Genomic DNA, 25,166 nt, shown 5'->3' on the forward strand with positions numbered 1-25,166 from the left:
TTCATGTATTACATTGAACATACGCTGAATCTCATGAGCTCGCGGTACCCCTCCTATAATTAGCAAACGAATAAACTGTCGTAATTGTTCACGGCAAATGGGATACTTGCGGTCATATAACTGATTGAGTCGATCCCAACCTCTATCTATATTATCATCGGTAAGCTGCCATTCACCTAGAGTTTGTGCAGCTCTACGAGCTCTCTAAGAGAATTTAAAAGCTGGTAAAACATTATTATTTTCATGTATAGCAGCAGAAAACCGTTCACGAAACTCAGGCCACATAGTTAATGTGCCATCAAAGTTCTTCTTCTTAATCGGCGCAGACACCGCTTACGCGATTATAGCCGAGTTAACAACAGCGCGCCAGTCGTTTCTTCTTTTTGCTACGTGGCGCCAATTGGATGTTCCAAGCGTAGCCAGGTCCTTCCCCACCTGGTCCTTCCAACGGAGTGGAGCTCTTCCTCTTCCTCTGCTTCCCCCGGCGGGTACTGCGTCGCATACTTTCAGAGCTGGAGTGTTTTCATCCGTTCGGACAACATGACCTAACCAGCGTAGCCGCTGTCTTTTAATTCGCTGAACTATGTCAATGTCGTCACATATCTCGTACAGCTAATCGTTCCATCGTATGCGATATTCGCCGTGGCCAACGCGCAAAGGACCATAAATCTTTCGCAGAACTTTTCTCTCGAAAACTCGCAACGTCGACCCATCAGTTGTTGTCATCGTCCAAGCCTCTGCACCATATAGCAGGATGGGAATTATGAGTGACTTATAGAGTTTGGTTTTTGTTCGTCGAGAGAGGACTTTGCCTTTCAATTGCCTACTTAGTCTGAAGTAGCACCTGTTGGCAAAATTTATTCTGCGTTGGATTTCCAGGCTGACATTGTTGGTGGTGTTAGGGTGGTTCCAAGTTAGATGAAATTATCTACGACTTCAAAGTTATGACTGTCAACAGTGACGTGAGAGCCAAGACGCGAGTGCGACGACTGTTTGTTTGATGACAGGAGATAATTCGTCTTGCCCTCGTTCACTGCCAGACCCATTCTCTGTGCTTCCTTGTCCAGCCTGGAGAAAGCAGAACTAACGGCGCGGGTGTTGAGGCCGATGATATCAATATCATCGGCATACGCCAGCAGCTGTACGCTCTTATAGAAGATGGTACCTTCTGTATTTAGTTCTGCAGCTCGAACTATTTTCTCCAGAAGCAGGTTGGAGAAGTCGCACGATAGGGAGTCGCCTTGACTGAAACCTCGTTTGGTATAGAACGGCTCGGAGAGGTCCTTCCCGATTCTGACGGAGCTTTTGGTGTAGCTCAACGTCAGTTTACACAGGCGTATTATTTTTAAGGGGATACCAAACTCAGACATCGCGGCATAAAGGCAGCTCCTTTTCGTGCTGTCGAAAGCAGCTTTCAAATCGACGAAGAAGGGGTGTGTGTCGATTCTCCTTTCACGGATCTTTTCCAAGATTTGGCGCATTGTGAATATCTGGTCGGTTGTTGATTTGCCAGGTCTAAAGCCACACTGATAAAGTCCAATCAGTTGACGGTGGGCTTTAATATTTCACACAATACGCTCGATAGAACCTTATACGCGATGTTGAGGAGGCTTATCCCACGGTAGTTGGCGCAGATTGTGGGGTCTCCCTTTTTATGGATTGGGCATAGCACACTTAAATTCCAGTCGTTGGGCATGCTTTCAGCCGACCATATTTTACAAAGAAGCTGATGCATGCTTCTTATCAGTTCTTCGCCGCCGTGTTTGAATAGCTCGGCCGGCAATCCATCGGCCCCAGCCGCTTTGTTATTTTTCAGACGGGTAATTGCTATTCGAACTTTTTCTTGGTCGGGCAATGGAACGTCTGCTCCATCGTCATCGATTGGGGAATCGGGTTCGCCTTCTCCTGGCGTTGTGCGTTCACTGCCATTCAGCAGGCTGGAGAAGTGTTCCCTCCATAATTTAACTATGCTCTGGGCATCAGTGACTAGATCACCTTTGGGGGTTCTACAACAGTAGGCTTCGATCTTGAAACCTTCTGTAAGCCGCCGCATTGTTTCGTAGAATTTTCTAGCATTACCCCTGTCGGCCAGCTCATCAAGCTCTTCGTACTCACGCATTTCGGCCTTTTTCTTTCTCTGTCTGAAAATGCGTCTCGCTTCCCTCTTCAACTCCCGGTATCTATCCCATCCCGCACGTGTTGTGGTCGATCGTAACGTTGCGAGGTAGGCAGCCTGTTTTCTCTCCGCTGCGACACGGCACTCCTCGTCGTACCAGCTGTTTTTTTGCACTTTTCGAAAACCAATGGTTTCGGTTGCAGCTGTACGAAAGGAGTTTGAAATGCCGTCCCACAGTTCCTTTATACCGAGTTGTTGACGAGTGATCTCAGAGAGCAGGAGTGCAAGCCGAGTAGAAAATCGTTCGGCTGTCTGTTGTGATTGCAGCTTCTCGACGTCGAATCTTCCTTGTGTTTGTTGGCGTGCGTTTGTTGCTGCACAGAAGCGGGTGCGAATCTTGGCTGCAACAAGATAGTGATCCAAGTCGATGTAAGGTCCTCGGAGCGCACGCACATCTAAAACACGGGAGATGTGTCTTCCGTCTATCACAACATCATCGATCTGGTTGGTGGTTTTTCAATCCGGCGACAGCCAGGTAGCTTGATGTATCTTCTTATGCTGGAATCTAGTACTACAGATAATCATATTTCGGGCCCCGGCGAAGTCGGTTAGCCTCAACCCATTTGGGATGTTTCGATGATGAATTTACCGACTGTATTGCCGAAGATACCTTATTTGCCCACCCTGGCGTTAAAGTCGCCAATCACGATTTTGACGTCGTGGCGGGGCAGCTCTCATAAGTGCGCTCCAAGCACTCATAAAAGCCATCTTTGGTCACATCGTCCTTCTCTTCCGTCGGGGCGTGGGCGCAGATCAGCGATATGTTGAAGAACCTCGCTTTGATGCGGATTGTGGCTAGACGTTCATTCACCGGTGTGAATGATAGTACTCGGCGACGGAGTCTCTCCCACCACGAATCCCACACCAAACTTGCGCTCCTTTATATGGCCACTGTAGTAAATGTCCCGTCCATCGCATTTCTTGGACGGCGGTGATGTCAGCCTTTATTTTTGCGAGGACATCAACCAGCTGGGCAGCGGCACCTTCCCAATTAAGGGACCGGACATTCCAGGTGCATGCCCTCTAATCGTAGTCCTTATTTCGTTTGCCATGGTCGTAATCAGAAGGGGGTCTCTCATCCGAGGCTTTCGTGTAGTTTTGGCTGTTTTTTATGTGGCGGGTCCCAAACCCAGCGCACAACCCTATGTAGGGGATATTTCGCCTTCTCACTTTAGCTCGCCTTCAAACGGATGTTCTTAGGCTACCCAGAGGATACTTGGTCAAAGACCGGAAGTCGTGAGCTGCTTGAGTCATATGTAAAAAAATCGTTTCTGGCCACTCCCAAGAGAATGGCGATCAGAGAACTTTCCTCACTTGCGTGAACTTCTACACATGACTCCATCCTCATCAAAGTTACGCCACGTAGTTTTTAAATCATGTTGTTGATAAGGCGTATTTACTTGTATCGACATAGGTTGCTTCTCAAGTACAGTCGGCGCTGATGCTAGTTCTTTAGCCTTTGTAGACAACATGGATTGTGCTGTTAGATAGCGCAGTTCCATTATAGCTGCAATGTCGTCGTATGCACCGGCTTGTGTAGTGCCCTAATCCAACTGCTTCTCATATGCATCTACAAACCGTGCGTACTAAACGTCCAACTTTTCAGCACGAACTTTCACTTCCTCCTGCGTAGCCTTTTCAAAATCAGCATGTTGGCAGTACTCCAAAATTCTTGAAATGGATTTTAATAAGCTGTTCAAAAGGTTTTGTTCTCCCATTCTGTTGTTATCTCTGAACAATCGCTCATAAAAAAAAAACAAAATTTAATTATGTATTAATAACTTCAATGAAATCGATATATTCAAGATGAAATCTTACACGAAATAGGAACGTTTCCGTTTCTGAACATTTTAAGAAAAAAGTTTTAATTTCAAGTGTGCTTAAATCGGCTGTTAATAGCAGCCACTTCGATTTACAAGAGGATAACGACCCAAAACAGAGATCTTATCTTGAACGTGAATGGTTGTTATGGAATTAAAAATAAATCCATAGGTCTCGCTATCAACAGACATTAAGTGTATTGAAAATATCTGGAACCTTTTGGAAAACCGTATTCGAAAACATCGAAGTTCCTCATAATAAGGCCAAAAAACTGGATCATCGACTTAGTGGGTCAAAATATCCGGAAATAATACTAGAAATCGAGTGGGGAGCATACGCGACGTCTAGAAACAATAATTGCAACAAAATGTAGGCCAAAAACCAGTAAAACTATTGTAATTACTTTTGATTTATATAGGTAATCATTGGTGTAAGTAAACTTTCTTGATACGAATTAGGCGAATTTTAAGCTTTAGTATTAATTTTTTTTATTGTGTAAAAAAAAAAATTTGATGTGCTATATTTAATGTTAAATATATATATAGTATCTTGAAATAGATAGATAAAACCACAAAATTTATTCATTTTGAAACAAATAAACCTGTCGTAATTTAATAGAACTAGGTGTATGTAAACTTTGTTGGTCCACTGTATGTATAGTATATTGTTCACGCTATCAAACATACATATACCTATGTATGTTGATTCATCATCACCCATTTCACATATATGTACATATATATGTGACCTGGTCTACGAAAAGGGAGCTAACGTGCGAAAACTAGTTTTCTGGGAAACAGCTGTCTCAACTCATCTTCCATCCGAATCAACTAATAAGTTAAAATTGATTTTTTGACACCTAAGCCCCCTTTTCGTAGACCAAGGGGCTTACTCTGTAAATCGATGCAAAAGACAATGCGATTCGAAAGCCCATTGCGATGCGATAAGCAATTGATACTCTGTAATGCTTACGCATCACTAACAATGTTGTTCACCTTTGCTTTTTTTTCTTTTTATGTAATAGTTGGCATTACTTCCAAAAATGTCAAAGTATAAACTATTGCTAGAAACATTAGGGACGATATTAAAACAAATATGATAAATGCTCGTAACTCAACTTAATTAAAACGAACTATTTGCAAATTAATAAATCCAGTCTTTTATATCATTGTAATAACGAAAATTAAATTTAAATAATTACAGATTAAATTTGTAGTTTTTAATTTTGTTTCTCGCAGTTATATAGTTATTTAACTTACATTTTCCAGTTTCTCAATTTTTGTTCACCAATTTTTTGTTTATATAGAAATTTTTCCTTTTAAAAGGTTAGTCTCCGTTTTTCTAATTTATTTCTTTTTTTCAATGTTTTAAAAATGTTTTTTATATTAAAATTTATATCGTTTAACACTTTAATCGAGTTATTGTGGAATATAATTTGCTGCTTTTTGCGCGGTGGGTAAGTCACATTTGACAATGTGGTAGTTATTTTCTTGTGTATGAAGAGGAGTCTGCTGTTTTTTGTGAGGTGTGCATGCCACTTTGTAGCTCTTCACTGGGGGTGTTTTTTACGTGGCGGGTCCCAAACCCAGCGCACAACCCTTGTAGGGAATGTTTCGCCTTCTCACTTTAGCTCGCCTTCGAACAGATGTTCTTAGGCTACCCAGAGGATACTTGGTCAAAGACCGGAAGTAGTGAGCTGCTTGAGCCATGTGTAAAAGAATCGTTTCTGGCCACTCCCAAGTGAATGGCGATCAGAGAACTTTCCTAACTTGCGTGAACTTCTACACATGACTCCATCCTCCAATCCTTTGTAAATAAGAAGAAGTGCATGCCACTTTGGAACATTGTGGTAGTTCCATGTTTTGTGTATTTGGTTCGGTAAGATCTGCATTTACCTCCGACATGCTGCTTGTAGCTGCACCGAATGACAAGGTACCACTCATTCCATTTATTGATTCCTCTATTGACAATAACTCACTCACTTGTTGCTCTAACTGTGATAAGGGTATGAAAAGTGAGGGACCACCTCCAGTTCCCGAAATATTATTTTTGTTTCGTCGCCTTTAAGTGAATCTTATAGTCTGCCCAAACCTTTAATTGATTACATTTAATCACATTTATAATTTATCTGTGCAATTATTGGAATTACCTTTTTCCACCCGCAATGTCGCGCAATGGTGTCCCAGCTGCGTTTAAATGGGAAACTAAATTTTTCCATAAATTATTGTAGGTATTTTTGGCGTCTGGTGTTTTTAGTGATCCTTTCGATAAATCGGGATGCGCCTTCATGAAATCCACGAGAATTTCAAATTGCTTTGGTTGAGTTTGTTGTTTTATTTTCGGTGCTTCCCTGTAAATTTGTGCAAAATAGTTCATATGCACGGCGTTATATATTTTAGTAGCAATTAAAACAACTAATTTATATTTGAAACTTACATTTTCAAGCAATGCGACTTCTCTATACTTGTAGCACAAAAATTACGAATATAACGCATGTTTGACAATTGCTTTAGCAAAGCAGAGTACCGCTAATGCGAAAGGGAAAAACTGAATGCGAAAGGGAAAAACTAAATTCGAAAATTTCAAAATTTACTGCGATTGTCGAATTACAGAGTACCAAAGTTGAAGATGCGAACATTTTCATATTCGTATCGCATTACAGAGTAACCCCCCAAGTCACATATTATTAGTAATAATGCCATCTAGTGGACTGTACAAACATGGTTTATGCTCTTATATTTTTTAGATTTCTATTCTTTCTCTCTTCTCACCTCTCTATTCATGGTATAATCTTCTCTCTCATCAATATGACATTTTCTACTACAATTATTCCCCACGCATGTAGTCTTCTCTCGCATGCGCAGCCAGCTCGTATTTTGCTTTACCACAGCAATATGAACTATCATATACACATGTGTATATGACTTAACTTTTCATCATGCTTATACATATCTCAACTTTTTACCACGAATGCTATTAGCTGCATAGAAATTCAAAAGTACAGCAAGTCTTTAGTGGTGAACACAATGACAGCAACAGACTGCAGCAGCAAGACAGTGAACTGAAAACGTCGTTGTGCATCTTACTACATGTACATTTGTGAGAAGCAACAACGTAACAATGGCCGGCATGTACACAAAACAACGCAGTTGTCCATTTTGCATGTACACAATTTCGTTGTGGCCATACTAATACCTTTCACTTCAATGAATTTTTAATATTTTGTTCAAATTTATTATGCAAAAAATAAGTAAATAGGTAAATATTTTTGCTTTAAATTATCAATTGTTGTTACAAATGATATAATAGAGCTATAATATAGCTATTTTATGCTTTTATTTGTAAAATAACGTCAAGTTTGTTAGAGCTGTGAATAATTTTACATTTTACATATTAGTGGCGTCACCACTCTACCTCCTCTTTCTATCTTCCATTCTACTGTCAACTCTACTGTCGTCCTACTGTCGTTGGCAAAAATAGGAGGATATTGAAGTTAGCGAGAACGACAACTGTCGGCCTGCAGTCGTGTAGTTGTGCAGCTGTCAAAATAACACTGCCCATTAGAACGTATGTATTTTAATATTTGACAGATGTAGTTTGCAGTCTGTCGGGCTCTATGTATTCCGCACTTTTCACTCTTAGGAAAACAGCTGTACTGTCCGACCTACGAATTCCACAATGGCTAATACATTCCACAGCGTAGGCGTCATCACGACGAGCTTGCGCATGCCACAACACCACACACATGTGCAATTATCACACTCTATTCAATAAATTCTCCCCCAATCCTCCGCTCATTAAACGAGGCCAATCACGAATCCGGCTCGTCATGGACCAAATGTTCCATCTAAGAGGAACCAATCAAGACTGTACATCAAAACCCAATTAAAGAAGAACAAGATAGGTGTTTTTTACGATGGAAAAATAACAGAAAAGCCCAACGACATTTATTTGTTCAATCTCAGATGAATACTAAAATACATTACATTTTGTACAATTATAATGCTCATACCTCGGACATTCCTGATGTTTTTTGTAGATACTCAGCTGATACTTAAACAAATAAGTGCAGGTGCATTGAAGAAGTGAAGTTTAAAAAGTCTTAAAAATTAATTTTTTAATCAATTTAACAGTGGAAAACTTGGTGGATAGTGAGTGTAGTTTGCTTCTTAAATACAAAAAAGCAAAGAAACAAAGTTTTTTGCGTAAAAAAGTGGCTTATGACTGAAATTTTAAAGAAGAGGGCAATAGTAAAATCGCAAAACTTCTTTAAACAATTCGATTTTATCCTCCAGATAAGAATATATTTATCACATTTTCGGATGTCTCGTGAAACACAATTAATGATAATAATTAGTTATAAACAGAAATAAAGGGCGCTTGCCTTATTTTTTCCATCATAAATTTTTTTGATGCCGATTTTGTCACTTTTGCGCGCAAGAAATGTCAAAATTTGAGTTGCTCGAACGTTTGACATTTGCAAAAGTTGCTGCATTTTTGCGTCGAATATGATGCTTTTCAATATTGCCGCAGTGATTGAGACTCGAACATCCACATTGTCACTACGATGATGCCATATCACATCAATTCAGCAAATTCGTTACAGTATGAAACACATATAAAGATTTTATTGAATAATTTCAATTGGAAAATTAAACAAAACAAATTGAAAAAAAATGTGTATGGAAAAGTCACTTTTTGGAAATTTACTATGCTCCTTGGATTCCCTTCAAAGTGGTTTAGGCCATTTTTCATTTCATGTAACGGGTTAGTCAGCTATAGCGAACAGACGAAAAACCAAGTTATTTTTATACTTATGTATATAAGATGGGACGCAAAAGTTGACGTTTGCCTAATATCTGAGACCCATTCTAGCAAACAAACTTTCATTAAATTCAACATTCTGATTTTGAGGCAATATTGGGGAGTCGAAAAAGTCTTTTCGTATTTCTAATCAAACTTCAACTTATTTTTTAATTTATAATCTATATATATAAAAGTAAGTGGCAAAACTTCCTGTTCGCATACTCCTCCTAGACGGCTTGCCCGATTTCAATGAAATTTTCAGGGGTGATTGGGGTCTGTTTGGAGGGTGCACATAAGAAATTTAATGTGTGTATCATTGCACGTTTTGCATAAAAAACAAAAAAAAGAAACAACTGGCGGATGTTTACAATTAATAAAACACATTGACATCGCATGTTGATCGTTTTTGCCTGTCATTCGTTCTTTCTATGGATGACTGTCAAGCTAACAAGACATACAGAACGTAAGTGTTCCGAATGCACTGAGTGTATAAAAAAAAATATTTCAACATTGTGTGTATTTTTCTCAGATTTCAACGTGATTAACATTCTGCGTACAACACAAAGCAAGTGAGTATTGTTGTTGTTTCATATGTGATGCCTTGCGGTTCGATTGTCGCTTGAAAATGCGCGGTGTGTGTAAAAAAAGTGTTTCAACATTTTGTGTTTTTTCCAGATTTAATTCCATCCATTTGCTACATTTATTCGAACCGATTTTGTGTTTTTCTGCTGACCGTGCAACACACACAAAGCAAGTGAGTATTGTTATTGTTTCGTAAGTGCTTCCATGCGGTTCGCAAATACACTGTTGGTGGGTCTTATTGCATATGCGTGTGTGGGTAAAATACATAGTTTAAGATGTAGTTTTAGGTTAATTTTTCCATTTTTATTTATATACTTCAAATATGCATATTTTTATTTATGTACTTCAAATATGCATACTCTAGCACGACCACCGGGGACAACACTAACTACCTTTTTCGAGTTGTGTGAAAACGATGAATTTGCAAGAACATTGCTATATTCCGAAATACCACAATATTTCACTTGCAATCCATCATCGAAAATATTTCAACGACGAAAGCAAGGGGAGCGTGTTGACGGTTATCCAAATGTCCGTAAAACCGATGCCATAAGACGCATTTACACCATCCATCCGAACAACGCCGAATGTTTTTATTTGCGTCTGCTATTAGTCAACGTGACCGGACCAAGATCATTTGATGATATGAAAACTGTTGACGGTCAGTTGTGTGCGACGTATCGTGAAGCATGTCAGCGATTGCATTTGTTAGAAGATGATATGCATTTGGACACCGCACTTCATGACGCATCACTCACATCTCATCCAAAACAAATACGCGTACTATTCGCCATAATAATATCTACATGCCTTCCGTCAAATCCGCAATAACTGTGGAATAAGTACAAAGACTGCATGACCGAGGACTTATTAATTTTGGCGCGTAATCGAGCATCGGACGCAGACTTGCTATATACATTACAAATGTATAATTCTGCTTTGATATTGGTTGAAGATCTGTGCCTTACAATTGCGAATAAGGCATTAGCGCAACTTGGCATTACTGCGCCCAGTCATTGCCCATGAGCTTCAACGTGAACAACAATACGATTGCAATGAATTGCGTGCTTTCATACAAGCTAACATTGCCAAATTGAATATTCAGCAGAAAAATGCTTATGATAAGATTATACGAGCGGTTGACAATAACGCCGGTGGATTCTACTTTCTTGATGCGCCCGGTGGTACAGGGAAAACGTTTCTGATCTCTTTGATTCTTGCTACTATACGGTTACAGCAGAAAATTGCGCTGGCAAATGCTTCGTCAGACATCGCTGCTACTCTACTTGATGGCGGCCGAACAGCACATTCTGCGTTGAAATAACCGTTGAACATCCAAGTCGTTGAAACACCAACGTGCAACATATCGAGGAATTCAACAATGGCAAAAGTTTTGCGAGGAGCTGGAATAGTTCTATGGGATGAGTGCCCAATGGCTAACAAAAAGTCATTAGAAGCATTCAATAGAACAATGCAAGATTTACGCCAAAAGTAACAAATTTTTGGCGGAGCATTAGTCTCATTATCCGGCGATTTTCGGCAAACTTTGTCAGTCATTCCTCGATCAACTCCTGCCGACGAAATAAACGTATGTTTAAAATCGTCAGTTTTGTGGAGACATGTTCAAAGGCTGACTCTTACCATCAACATGCGAGTCCAATTGCAAAATGATCGATCCGCAGCGGCGTTTGATCACATTGCCGAACAACTTTTGTACACTTTTACAATCGAAAAAGAATTGATTGAAAGTGTATTTCCGAATATTGTTCAACACTATCAACGCCACGATTATTTAAGTGAACGCGCAATATTGGCACCGAAAAATGTACACGTCAACGAAATCAATTTTGCCATTCAAGAAAAACTGCCAGGAGAAGCTACAACATATATGTACATCGATTGATAGCGTTTTAAATCAAGATGAAGTAGTCAATTATCCAAATGAATTCTTGAATTCGAATTCTTTGGATCCCCCTGGTCTGCCACCGCATCGTTTGGTCCTGAAAGTCGGTTCACCCATTATACTTCTACGAAATCTGTAGCCACCGACTTTGTGTAATGGCACAAGACTTTCAGTCAAAAAATTGTGGCCAAATTTGATTGAAGCAACAATACTAAATGGCAAGGCAGCAGGTGAAGTTGTACTCTTACCACGCATTCCCATGATCCAAACGGACATGCCGTTTGAATTTAAGCGCTTGCAGTTCCCAGTACGTCTTGCCTTTGCGATGACCATCAACAAATCGCAAGGGCAAACGTTTCAAGTGTGCGGCGTCAATTTGGAAGAACCGGGCTTCTCCCACGGCCTTATTCTTTGCTTATTCATTTACGCGCCAGGTGGAAAATCCAAAAATGTTGTATACCAATATATTTTATAAATGTTTTATAAATAAGTAACAGTTTTACAACAATAAATAAAACACAAAGTAAAAACCCTTAAGAGTTTTAATCGATTTAGGTGTAGCGAAACGCACAGGGTAACAGTTAGTATTTTTAATAATTTGGTACCCCGTGTAGGGTATATAAAGAAATGCAAATTCTATGCCTTATGTAAATAAGCATAAGGTACGCTTCTATATTTTGCAATAAAAATAGAACACGAAATGGAATTGAAAAAAGCTACTTTCTTTTGAGCTCTTATGTATGTAGGTATGTATGTTCATACGTAAGTAAATATGCACTGCAGTTATTATTAAGCATAAGGGGTACTGCCGGAACTTTGTAACCAGTAAATAATTGAAATTTTCTTTATATTTGGTAATTTGTTGTGTTTCAATTACGAAAACGTAAGTCTATATATCGCTCATTTGCTGCAAGACCGGCATAAGTCAAAAAAATCGATTTGCCAGAAAACGCGTTAAAAGTTTTCAACTGACTCCAACCTTACACGGAAAACAGGATTCATATTCTCTTCTCAAGCGGAGCATATAAGAGGTATTCATATGAATTTTTCACTCAACATGAAGTATGATATAACGAACAATTCTGCATCATTAACTCAAAAATCACGTTTTTTGATTTATGCCGGTCTTGCAGCAAATGAGCGATATGTATATGTATATTTTGAAATATCTATATTACTCTAAATGGTATTTCGGCTTTACCATGTTTGGTAAAATTATATCGGGTGATTTTTAAAGAGCTTGATAACTTTTTTAAAAAAAAACGCATAAAATTTGCAAAATCTCATCGGTTCTTTATTTGAAACGTTAGATTGGTTCATGACATTTACTTTTTGAAGATAATTTCATTTAAATGTTGACCGCGGCTGCGTCTTAGGTGGTCCATTCGGAAAGTCCAATTTTGGGCAACTTTTTCGAGCATTTCGGCCGGAATAGCCCGAATTTCTTCGGAAATGTTGTCTTCCAAAGCTGGAATAGTTGCTGGCTTATTTCTGTAGACTTTAGACTTGACGTAGCCCCACAAAAAATAGTCTAAAGGCGTTAAATCGCATGATCTTGGTGGCCAACTTACGGGTCCATTTCTTGAGATGAATTGTTCTCCGAAGTTTTCCCTCAAAATGGCCATAGAATCGCGAGCTGTGTGGCATGTAGCGCCATCTTGTTGAAACCACATGAGTCAACATTTAAATGAAATTATCTTCAAAAAGTAAATGTCATGAACCAATCTAACGTTTCAAATAAAGAACCGATGAGATTTTGCAAATTTTATGCGTTTTTTTTTTAAAAAAAGTTATCAAGCTCTTAAAAAATCACCCGATATTATCTTTGGGCATACATGTATCAATTAAATCAAGGACATAATACGCTCACTGTGTTTTCCAATAAGGGTTTTTTGGGATAATGTGGCTGTATATATGTATGTGTGTGCATTTGGTAAAATGTCTTTGCTCCTCTGTTGTTGGTTTGCCTGTTCGCCTTGTTCTAATTCCTGTTCTCCGCCTGGCCACCTCCTTGCGCTGTTAGGTTGTTTGTATGTTTGTATATTTGTTTTAGTTCGCGCCCGTTTGTTTCGTTTTGTGTTTGTTTCATTGTTTAAGTACTTTTGCTTTTCGCGCCCGGTTTATATTTTAAGTATTTTATTGCTTTTCGTTTCTTTCGCCCGATGTGTAGGTTTTTGTTTGTTTAAATCTTTTAAATTATTTCTGATGTATGTTTATACATATGTATATGCGGATATATTGTCACTGCAGTTTTTTAGATTTTTGATATTGTTTTGTTAGGTTCACTGCACTTTTTTAATGTTTTAAACTTTCTCGTTTCTGCAGTTTTTTTCGTCACCACTTTTGGTTATGTATTACATATTCATAATAAGAATAATACATGTGTATCTAATAGCGGGATTCTATAACCAGTCTCTAGACTCTATTTGAGACATTTTGAGGTAAAATCTCAATTAGTGACTAGTTACTATTCACTAAACAGTCTCTAGCGTTAGTCTCAAAATATTGACTCAAACTTGAGACCTGGTAATTAGCAGGTCACAAAACCAAAAGGAATTCTTGTTTGCCATTTTGAATATACTGTATAGAGATCATCACAGATATTAATCGATTGTAGTTATTTTCTATTTTGTAAGCAACTCAAACACGAAAAGATTAAAAATAAATCAATTTTAAATAAATTTCGCAAATGTTATGAAACAAAGTTAAAATATATTTTTACTTTTATTGATAATTATGTTTTTGACTAAGTTATAGAAAATTTAATATTTGTTATCGACATTGTTGGGTTCACTGCCCGCTTCACTTACCACTTGATCGCTTTCTTTCCTTTTAAATAAAAAAAATCGGGATTCACACTTGTGTCTTAACCTTATATGTATTATAATTGTACCACTCGATTTGTAGGCGTTCTCACAATCGAAATTTTCCCTGGATTTGTGGGTTTTCCCTTTTTTTTGAACAAATCTAAATGAACTTTTAATCTAACACAATTTCAACTTAAACTAAACGTCAATTGCGGATTTTAAAAGTATGGAGGTGGATCGAGCTGGAGCGCTGTGTAGCGGTGGCGGACAAGCGACGTGGATTCAAAAAGGCGGTCGAATCTGAACTGACTTGTGTAAAAGCGGACCCTTTTTCAGTGGAGTGATGTGGTGTGTGTTTTAGTGTGTGGATCCTGCGCTCGCGCGTGTGGTGGTGTTGATGTGGAGTGTGGTGATGTCGAGGTGAGTGTGCGTGTTAGTGATAGGTGTAGGTGTGGTGTGGGGCAGGCGACTTAGGCTCATTTAGCCATCCCGGCCCCCCTAGGCGAATATTTCAGCCTAGAATCCTCTGAAGCTGCTGCAGAGTGGCTACGACGCTGCTGAGGCCTGGGGTGCGGCGCGGACGCGGTCGTTGTTTCTGGCGTCGTGTGGACGACCCATTATGAGGCCGCCGGGCACGGGAGGATGATGGCCCTATGGTTCGACGGGGCCGTGCATCCCGGCTTAATGGCGGTCGTTGTACTGAGCCGCGGTTGCGGCCGGCAGGAGGTTGGCTGGTGTCATTCCGAGGTGTACGGTGCAACATAGTGTGATGCGGGCGCATACAAATTTGGCACAGATTGCCCGATGTACACTCGTGAGTTTGGTGGACAGGCGTCAGGCAATTGAGACGCCTGCACGACCAACTGGCGTTGTTGAGGTGGCAATCCCTTAAAGATGACGCATTGTGGCAGCCGGTGGGGTCGACGACATAGGGACATCTACGGCGTTGTGGGTCGGCGACAAGCGCGGGTGTTGACGGCAATGCGGCCGTTCCACTCCGAGGCACCGTTGGGGTGGTTGTTCGGAGCGCTGCAACTAGGGCAGCCGCTTGGCGTGGCACATTGACAGCCGAACGAGTGGTTGGGGTCGGGGCTGCTGGCATGTCTGCATCCATATTGATCTGTTTGGAAGAGTGTTATTTCAATTAGAATTTGGTTGCATATAGGACATATGAGCATGGCTGCCACGTTATGCGGCATGAGTGGGTCGTTAGATTAATCGACTACTATTGTGAGTGATTTTAAATATATTTGTATATATGTATTTATATAAATTTTTATTTTATTTTGTTGTTATATTCGGTTTATTTTAGCGGTTTGTCGGTTTTCGTTTCGCGGTTATCGGCGATCGGTAAGAAGCATAGCTTGACGAGCGGCCTTGTTAACTTTCCGGATTGTGTACGGATGTCTCTATGCGTCCCAGCCGCCATTCGGTAGGTGGCAGACAATCGTCGTGAATCAGGACACAATCTCCAACTTTTGGCGCATTTTCTGTATTTTTCCATCGGTACCTCTTGTGGAGGTCCTTTATATAGTCTTCTTTCCATCGGATACTGAAATTATGATGGAGAATTTTAATTCTTTCCCATCTATTTAATAAGGATAGCGACTCAGGTGTGGCCGGAATGGGTGCTCCTTTTAGGAAATGCCCTGGAGTTAGGGCTGTGAATTCGGAGGGATCTTGTGATAGTGCTGTGAGCGGCCGTGAGTTGAGAACGACTTCAATTTTAGCTAATAATGTCGTGAATTCTTCATAATTAAATTTATAGCTGCCGGCTAGCTTCTTGAAATGAGATTTGAAGCTCTTTACAGCTGATTCCCATAAACCACCCATATGAGGAGCGCTTGGAGGTATAAATTGCCAATTGATACCTTGAGGGGCGTACTTTTGTACGATATCAGGGGACACTTGTTTGAAGAAATCCACAAACTGTTTTTCTGTGGCTCGTTGGGCTCCTATGAATATTTTGCCATTATCGCTCATGATTTTGGATGGGAAGCCACGTCGAGCGACGAAGCGACCAAATGCCGCGAGAAAAGCCTCCGTCGTCAGATTTGTACACAGCTCAAGGTGTACTGCCTTTGTCGTGAAACATACAAAGACAGCCACATAGCCTTTCATGAGAGTGGGAGATCTTAGCATGGACGCCTTTATTTGAAAAGGCCCAGCAAAATCGGCACCTGTGGTCGTGAAAGGCAGAGGGAAATTGCAGCGTTCAGGTGGAAGTGCTGCCATAATCTGAGCTCGCATTATTTGCTTATGCATAGTGCAGATCTTGCACATGAAAATGCATTTTTTGATCTGGGGCTTAAGACGGGGAATATAATACTCTTGGCGTACCATATGTTGCATGAGGCGCTGTTCGGCGTGCAACATTAAGATATGGATGTAATTCAGGAGTAATGTGGCAAAAGGAGACTTCTCAGGTATTATGATGGGGTGGCGTTCCTTGTAAGTCAGGCTTGAATTAGCGAGCCGACCATTGGCACGAAGCAGACCTTTCGTGTCTAAAAATGGGTTTAGTACTAAGAGTGAGCTCTTTTTTGTTGTCAATTGGCTTCGATTCTCTGAGTAACGATGTGTCGCGACTGAAGTAGCGCGTTTGGGTTGAGGCGATAAGTACGGCCTTTGCTTTTTGTAGGTCCTGGTGCGTCAATGTATCGCAATGGGTGTAAGTTCCTCCTTTAACTTTAAGTTTAAGTTGCTCTATGAATTTGAGCATATATGCGACTACTCGGAGGGCTCGGCGGAACGATGAAAAACGTTCAAGGATTTCATTATCATTCACTATTGTATGATAGGTGTCGATTTTTCGACTTTCTGGGGCGATTATGTTGCGCATTGTCGATTGTGGCCAAGAATCTGTGGATTCGGTTAACCATCGGGGGCCATTCCACCAGAGGGTGGTGGTGGCGAGATGAAGGGGTTTGCACCCTCTTGTCCCAAGATCGGAAGGATTCTCAACACTGGCTACGTGCCGCCAAGTGGCTGATCCTACTAGATCAAGTATTTGGGACGTTCGATTAGAAATATATATTTTCCACGCGTGTGGTGGCTTTTCTAACCAGGCTAGAACTATTTCGGAATCGGACCAGAGGTATAATTTATATTTTGCCATTTTTAAGTGGGTCTGCACCATGGAAACTAGCTTTGCTAGTAGCAGAGCGCCACAGAGTTCAAGTCGTGGTAGACTTATGGTTTTTAGAGGAGCAACTTTTGCTTTTGCCACTAGTAGGTGGCTTGTAGTTGCAATATCGCTTTGTGTGCGCACATATATAGTGGCACAATGTGCCTTTTCAGAGGCGTCGCAGAATCAGGATTTTCGCTTGTATCATAATTGGCGCAAGCCATCCTGCGGGGTCAAAAAGTTTTGCCATTGAGGATAAAATTTGCCTCTTTGTTATGGCGGATAATGCGGTTATGGACTCTGTCGTGTATGAGAACTGGTCCGATATCGCATTCCATTGGATGCCCAGTGTTTTTGTTATACTTTCCTTTTCAAAGATAAGGAAATTAGTATCCAATTTGTTATCGTTTGGTATATTTTTTAAGATAATTGGGTGATTAGCGGTGATCTTTTTTAGAGGAAACCCTGAAACAACATATGAAACAACAACAATACTCACTTGCTTTGTGTTGTACGCAGAATGTTAATCACGTTGAAATCTGAGAAAAATACACACAATGTTGAAACATTTTTTTGATACACTCAGTGCATTCGGAACACTTACGTTCTGTATGCCTTGTTAGCTTGACAGTCATCCATAGAAAGAACGAATGACAGGCAAAAACGATCAACATGCGATGTCAATGTTTTTTATTAATTGTAAACATCCGCCAGTTGTTTCTTTTTTTGTGTTTTTTGTTTTTGCAAAACGTGCAATGATACACACATTAAATTTCTTATGTGCACCCTCCAAACAGACCCCAATCACCCCTGAAAATTTCATTGAAATCGGGCAAGCCGTCTAGGAGGAGTATGCGAACAGGAAGTTTTACCACTTAATTTTATATATATAGATGGAAAACAGAACAGCTTCTATTTATTCTTGAACGAAAATATACTATAAATTCCATTTACATTTTTCAGTTTTGACAGTTTTGCACAACTGTATAAGAGTGCCATGAAAGTCCCGCTATATTTACCGCAATGGCTGGGTTAGGTAATTCAATCGAAGTTCTGAGCGGAGACGGAATTAACAATTTGTATTAGTAACGTTTTGCCTGTCGTGGCGATTACTAAAAATTTTTCAGGGTTTTTTGTGAACCAAAAAAAAAAAAAAATGCGAAAGATACTGCGAGACGTCGAAGAAAAGTTATTGTTTTAATTAAAAACGGCTATTCAGCTAGGAAAATTGTGGAAAAGTTAAATATAAGTAGACAAACGATAATAAATGTGAAGAAAAGATAAAATATTGTCCAAGTTGTAAACGCTGAAGGCCGCCCGCGGAAGCTTACCGATGGTGATGCCCGTGCTGTTGAACGATTATTGCGCAAAAATTAATTTAGGACTCCTCGAGAACTGCTGCTAAGTTAGAACTTCAAGCGAGTACATGGACAGTTCGACGCTCTTTAAATAAAATTGTTATGGTTGCTGCAGTTAAACAAAAAAACCTGCGTCTACCTTCAGCTTTGACAGTCAAAGCACTGTCAAATTCGGGGGCGGAAGTTTGAAGATTTGGGGTTGCTTAAAGTGGTGGCATATTGGTCCTTTGTTTAGAATAAGTGGAATAATGAATAAGGAGACATATCTGCACTTTCTAAATTCACAGTTGCCTGACTTCGTGGACGAATGTGCCTGTCCAAAGTTTAACTGTTCAAGAATATGTGTACAAGAGGATTTTTCAAAATTCAAATTATTTTCTGATATATAGGCATTTTTCTGACCCGGCATCCAAACTGGTACTAATCGAACAAAGGACTTTAGGCGAAACTTTAAACGCGTTTTTCTCAAAACTGACTTTTTCGGAACGATACCCACGATTTCTCAGGTTCTACTACACCGATTTACTTGAAATTTTTATAGAGTCTTCTTTATAGGCTTGCCAATGATTGGAACTAGCCCCATCCCCAAATTTTTATTTTTATTATTTTTCAAAAATTCGAAATAGTCAGAAAAAGTTATCCAAAAAAAACCTTTTTTTGAAGCAGTCGCCATTTTGTGAAAAAAAAATGTCTCCCACTTTTCCGTAGTTCCGGCCATTGCGACATTATTCTAGATTAATAGTCGTTTTTTTTTTTGGTTTCAGATAACTAGGAGGGTTGAAATCATGGGTATGGTCACGTGGAAATTTTTAGAGACCCCCCACTTCGTCAGCTCATAATTTTTGAAATTTTGTATTTTTTTAGTTTTTATTTTTTTCTGTACTCTTCTAAAATTAACAAACAACTAATAAAAAAATGGATACTAAAAATATTAATTGCCTTTTTTTTACGACACTTTAAAAATTCCCTCAAATTCATGCTTCTAGGCCAGAATACCCCCTTAACCTGATAGAAAATCTGTGGGCATACGTTAAGCAGCAGCTGGCTAAGTATCGAAATCCGCCTTCCAACATGGATGAGCTGTGGAGTCGGGTACAGACGGAGTGGAGAAATATACCCCACTGAATTATTGAAAACTTGGTTGAAAGTATGCCCAGACGCATAAAAAGCGTAATAAAAAATAAAGGTCTATGGACAAAGTACTAAGCCCTGTAAAGAAATTTGGTCTAAGTGTATAAGTGCAAAACTGTCAAAATTACTAGTAAATGGAATTTATCGTACATTTTCGTTCAAGAATAAATAAAAGCTGTTCTGTTTTCTATTTTTAATAAATTGAATTATTATCTTTATTTTGGTGTATGGATGTTGCCGATACTGCTAGTAGAAAAAAAGTTATAACCCAGCAAACACTGTCTCTAACGTTAGAGAAAAAGCTAGATTTTACATTAGAATTCTAATATAGTTTTCTAATGTTTCTCGAATCGAATTCAAGCTTAGAGAACAACATTAGAATTTGATTATAGAATGATTAGAGAAACACTCGAAATGCACCATCGATATAAATGATAGTTATCGAATACAATAAGTGTCTGCTGAGTCGTTCATTCCTAGTGTCAAATAAAATAATACGTGCGAAAAGAAAGTGCTTTAAATTTTTTTAGACGGTTGTTATTATTACAAAATTACGGGTAAATATAATTTTTAAATGTATAAAAAAAAAGTTAAAGAGAGAAAGCGAGCAGATTGTGGACATGCTGTTTGATTATCGTGAGTTAAGGAATGAAACCCACGATGCACTTGAGTCAGATGCAGATTCGCCGCCAGCTCTTAAAGAATTGCGAAGTGACAATATCGAATGTGATTCAAGCGCCAGTGAATGTGATCTCATTTTAATTTTTTTATGAATATTTTTGTGTTTGAATTTGAATTTAAAATTTTAATTAATTCACTAGAATTTAATTTAAAGACTTTTGTGTTGGACGTTTTACACATAACTATATTAATATTAATGCAATGAAAAAAGAGGCAATATGAAATAAAACTGTTTTAATTTGAAAAAAAAAAATAATTTTTTTTAATAAACGAAATCCAATAATAGCTCCAAAACAATCAAAAATCAACATTAGAATCCAATTAGAATTCAACCTTAGAATACGATTAGATAACTAATATTTTTCTCGATATCGAGAACTAAGTCCCCTTTTTGTAGAGAATGCTATAGTTCTCGACAGTTTTTCTTATAGTTTTCTAACGTTCTACCTTAGAGAAATATATTAGAGTTCAACTCGTTCTCTAACCATTCTCTAACTTAAATGTTAGCTGGGAAGGACCTTTAGTCGCGTTCAGTAAACATGTTGACGGTTTTGCTCCCCACTGTATGTATGCATTAAACCTATGTTTGGTAGCCCCCTTACCTTTCTTTTTGATTACAGGAGCCCCTATTTAAAACAATTCGTTGTACTAAAGTATAGTTTTGCATGTTAATTAAGTGCATAGTTTTGGCACTTTGTTCGTTTTCGATTAATAGAATTTTGTGAGCTTAGCAGTGGTCCGATTACGCCCATCTGCAACACAGAAGAAGAACGCTATATGAGCAGAATTAAGAGTTTGATAAAAGTTAAATCTTATATCTAACGAACTACTTGACCAATTTCAACCATATATCGAACAATAGTAAAAAAAAAACATTGGGAAATTGGGAGAGAATCTCTTACTATTAACGATGATCCTTTTGCCTTAATTGGATACAGATATATTCGCATGACTTCATTCCTTATATATTGGATAATTTAAAAGCTTTTTTGATGAGAGAAATGGAGAAATAGAGAATTCAGAGAGTCTCTATTTCTGGTAAGGATATGTTGTCAGTCTAAAACTTAATACAAGTATAATCGGTATAAAATATTATCTATCCCCTTATGCAGGAGAAGGAGAGCTTAATAAGATTGTTAAAAGAATTTCAAACTTCCAGTTGCCTTTATACCATATACTTACATATATCGTTCTAAATGCAAGATAGATTAGTAAAATGAAGAGAATATATGTCTTAGGGTGATTCAAAAAAATAGGTTCCTAGACACCTCTAAGAAAGCCTCTCCAAATATGAGTTTTTAATTGTAACGGGAAGGTCCTCCGCCTAACGGTTTTCTATTTTTTCTTATTATCAGATAGAAAAATTTATATCTCGCTTCCAACTACTTGAAAAAATATCTTGTTAATTAGGTTTTGTAGGAAATTGAATGCTCTAAAATGTGGTCCCTTATGATTTTTTCGTAAACTCAACCGTTTAAAAGATATTAACGGTTGAAATTTGACTATTTTTGGAAAAATTCTTTATTTCTTATTAATTTTATAACTCAATGAAAAAAAATTATTAGGAATGATGAAACACATAGTTTTGTAGGAAATTTACTGCTCTATAAAAATGGTCTACTATGATATTTCGATTAAGTTAAGCGTTTACGAGATATTCATCGTAAAACATCAATGCATATTAAGGTGGATCAAAAAAAAAATTTTTTTTTTCGTTTGGTACTCTGAAAAATAGGTTCCTAGACACCTCTTAAGAAAGCCTATAAGTTTCATCATTCATAATAATTTTTTTTCATTGAGTTATAAAATTCATAAGAAATGAAAAATTTTCCCAAAAATAGTCAAATTTCAACCGTTAATATCTTTTAAACGGTTGGGTTTACGAAAAAATCATAAGAGACCACATTTTAGAGCATTCAATTTCCTACAAAACCTAATTAACAAGATATTTTTTCAAGTAGTTGGAAGCGAGATATAAATTTTTCTATCTGATAATAAGAAAAAATAGAAAACCGTTAGGCGGAGGACCTTCCCGTTACAATTAAAAACTCATATTTGGAGAGGCTTTCTTAGAGGTGTCTAGGAACCTATTTTTGCGAGTACCAATTGCAAAAAAAAAAAAATTTTTTTTTTGAATCACCCTAATATATATGCATGTATAGAGTTGGATATACTTTAGTGTAATTCCGACAAATGTGCGGTATCGATCCAGGAATTGCCCCAGCATACTTGCAACCATCCACATACTACGTATAATGACTTTCATTAGTCCAGAATGAAAATTGGATCTCCCAATCTTTGGTTGATATTTTCTTCATATACGTCATATATTAAATTTAAGTTTGATTAAGTTTATATTACATATGATATACTATATATCATATGAGTTTAATATTAAAGCTTTGGATATGCAAAATGTAGTAATGAAAGGATAACCTCCTCTATGACATTACATACTATATCTTACTGCCATACTCGTGGGTTTCAGTTCCAAACTTTACCCACGTAAAGTGCCAATTCATACAAAAATTTAAGTATTGATTTAATTGTAGGTTGGTATTGAAGCAGTATCTACCCTGATGATGGACAAATGCAAATGTCATGGAGTTTCTGGTTCTTGTTCAATGAAAACTTGTTGGAAGAAATTATCTGAGTTTAATGCAACGGCAACACTATTGCGACAAAAATATAATGAAGCTATACGAAAGGCACCTAACTTGCGTACAATACGACGTAACGCTCCCATGCACCGATTAAAAAGATTGAAACAGAAAAGAAGAAAAGTAAGTATTTTATTTAAATTATCGGAATGGGCTATTTTTTATCAAAATTTCCTTTGTTAGCAATCACAATACACGACGCTGTACTATCTTGAAACGTCCCCTACATATTGCTCAGTCACAAAAGATCGACAATGTATGCATCCAGATAACTGCGCAAATCTGTGCTGTGGACGTGGATACACAACTCATGTTTTCAAGCAAGTAGAAAAATGTCGCTGTCGATTTAATAACGGACGATGTTGTCAACTCATTTGCGATTATTGTCAACGATTTGAAGATAAATATTTTTGTAAATAGAATTTCTTTAAGTACTTATTATAATTATGTATGTATATGACTCTCAACCACATAATTATAGGTCTGTTTTTTGTTGAGATTTCATAGATACTTTAGTGTTTTCAGTTATTTCATCTTTCATATAAAGATTTCATATTTTGTAATTTTGCTATATGTACGTATGTAAGTAGACAAGAGATACCTATTACTGGCATTATTTTAAAAAAGAGTGACAAATTGTGTTTAATTGAAACATAAAACGAAATAACAATATACCTATGTACATATAAATATATGAATATAGGTGTTATTTGTTAAAATTGCAGACTAATATGTTTTTTAAGTGAATACATAAATAAACAGGCCTATAAATATGTAGTTAGTATTTACAATGAGCCGGAGATGGATGCATATTGACTTTCTAAGTAGAATTTAATTCCATGTGTATTATATTGGTAATAGGGATGATATTCACATAACAAACAAACAACTTGTAATTAATAAAATATACCAACCATAACCTTAATCGTATGGAGGCAGATAAACAGTTTGAAAGTCAATAACTACTGTTTATTTAAATTGAGTATTAATACACTAATTCGATTAAAAACTTAGCATAAAGATATTGATAGCAATAGTATTTATCACAAAAAAGCTTTTTAAAGATTTTATATTTATTTCATATAAAAAATAAAATTGCTGCTTTAAATTTCCTTTTTCTTACGGAGACAACACGATTTTCCACAAAATACGTTCATATAAAATTCTATTGAGTATATTGTTTGCGCCTTGATATCTTGATATTAAGGCCAGCATAAATTCTTTAGAGCTGAACTTTTTATTATACCATTGCAGTATTTTGTACTAAGTATAACAGTTTGATTCACTTGACGAATTGATTTCTGAATGACATTCCGCCCATTTATCTATCCTTGCAAATGATAAATTGAGAAAAATTACGATATATTGAAAAAACTTGGCCAAAGTAGTGCTACGTCCCGCTGGTGGGAAAATCTAAAATACTAATGAACCCTCCAATGAGGCAACAAGTGTGGAATCTGGTATTTTTAATCACAACGTGGAAAAAATTTATGATTAAAACTTGTATCTTAATGAAAATTAAACGATTAATATGACTTACTCCTTGTTTAAATGAGTTAAGCATCCACCCACTTTACCCGAAAAAACTGGCGCACACTAATAAGACAGCTTAATTCACCACAGCTGATGACTCTATATCACACCACAATTGTGAACATCACCCAGCAGGCGGCCACCACACTAATAATACAATACCACTCAACACAACTCACCACACTTCTACATCAATCAACCCACTCAACAAAAAGGATGGGAAAAAAAAGGATTGGTACCAAGCAATTCGACACACACTTCCATATAGCAATTCGTTTACAAGACATTCGCTTGTGCACTGCGCCGCGTTAGGACTCTACGCTAATTATACTTTCTTCGATACCGATCCCGCACGCTGCAATAATTTGAAGAACCGAAGGAGAATCGGCAAATCGTTTCGTTACCCTCAAACCCGCATATTTTTAAACGTAATTTCAATTGTAACCTTAATAGCTTTGTATAAAAGCAAATTAAACTTTAAACTATCCGAAATAATTCGCATCTTTACTTATAAATGGTACTTAATCTGAGTGTAAGTGCTTTATCTATCTAATTGGGCATCCAATTTAACCATGGTCCTT

General features: G+C 37.9%; 1 protein-coding gene across 2 annotated transcripts in view; it reads left to right on the forward strand.

The window, feature by feature from the left end:
* LOC126765230 (protein Wnt-4) overlaps positions 1-25,166 on the forward strand; it is a 351,256-nt gene that overhangs the window by 156,891 nt on the left and 169,199 nt on the right. For both annotated transcript variants that reach the window (XM_050482901.1, XM_050482900.1), the window contains exons 4-5: positions 22,945-23,175; positions 23,236-23,464. In XM_050482901.1, the coding sequence (XP_050338858.1) occupies positions 22,945-23,175; positions 23,236-23,464 (460 nt within the window). The remainder of the gene's footprint in view (positions 1-22,944; positions 23,176-23,235; positions 23,465-25,166) is intronic.

This window comes from Bactrocera neohumeralis, unplaced genomic scaffold (genome assembly GCF_024586455.1).
Source record: "Bactrocera neohumeralis isolate Rockhampton unplaced genomic scaffold, APGP_CSIRO_Bneo_wtdbg2-racon-allhic-juicebox.fasta_v2 cluster10, whole genome shotgun sequence".
In the NCBI taxonomy this organism is placed as follows: domain Eukaryota; kingdom Metazoa; phylum Arthropoda; class Insecta; order Diptera; family Tephritidae; genus Bactrocera; species Bactrocera neohumeralis.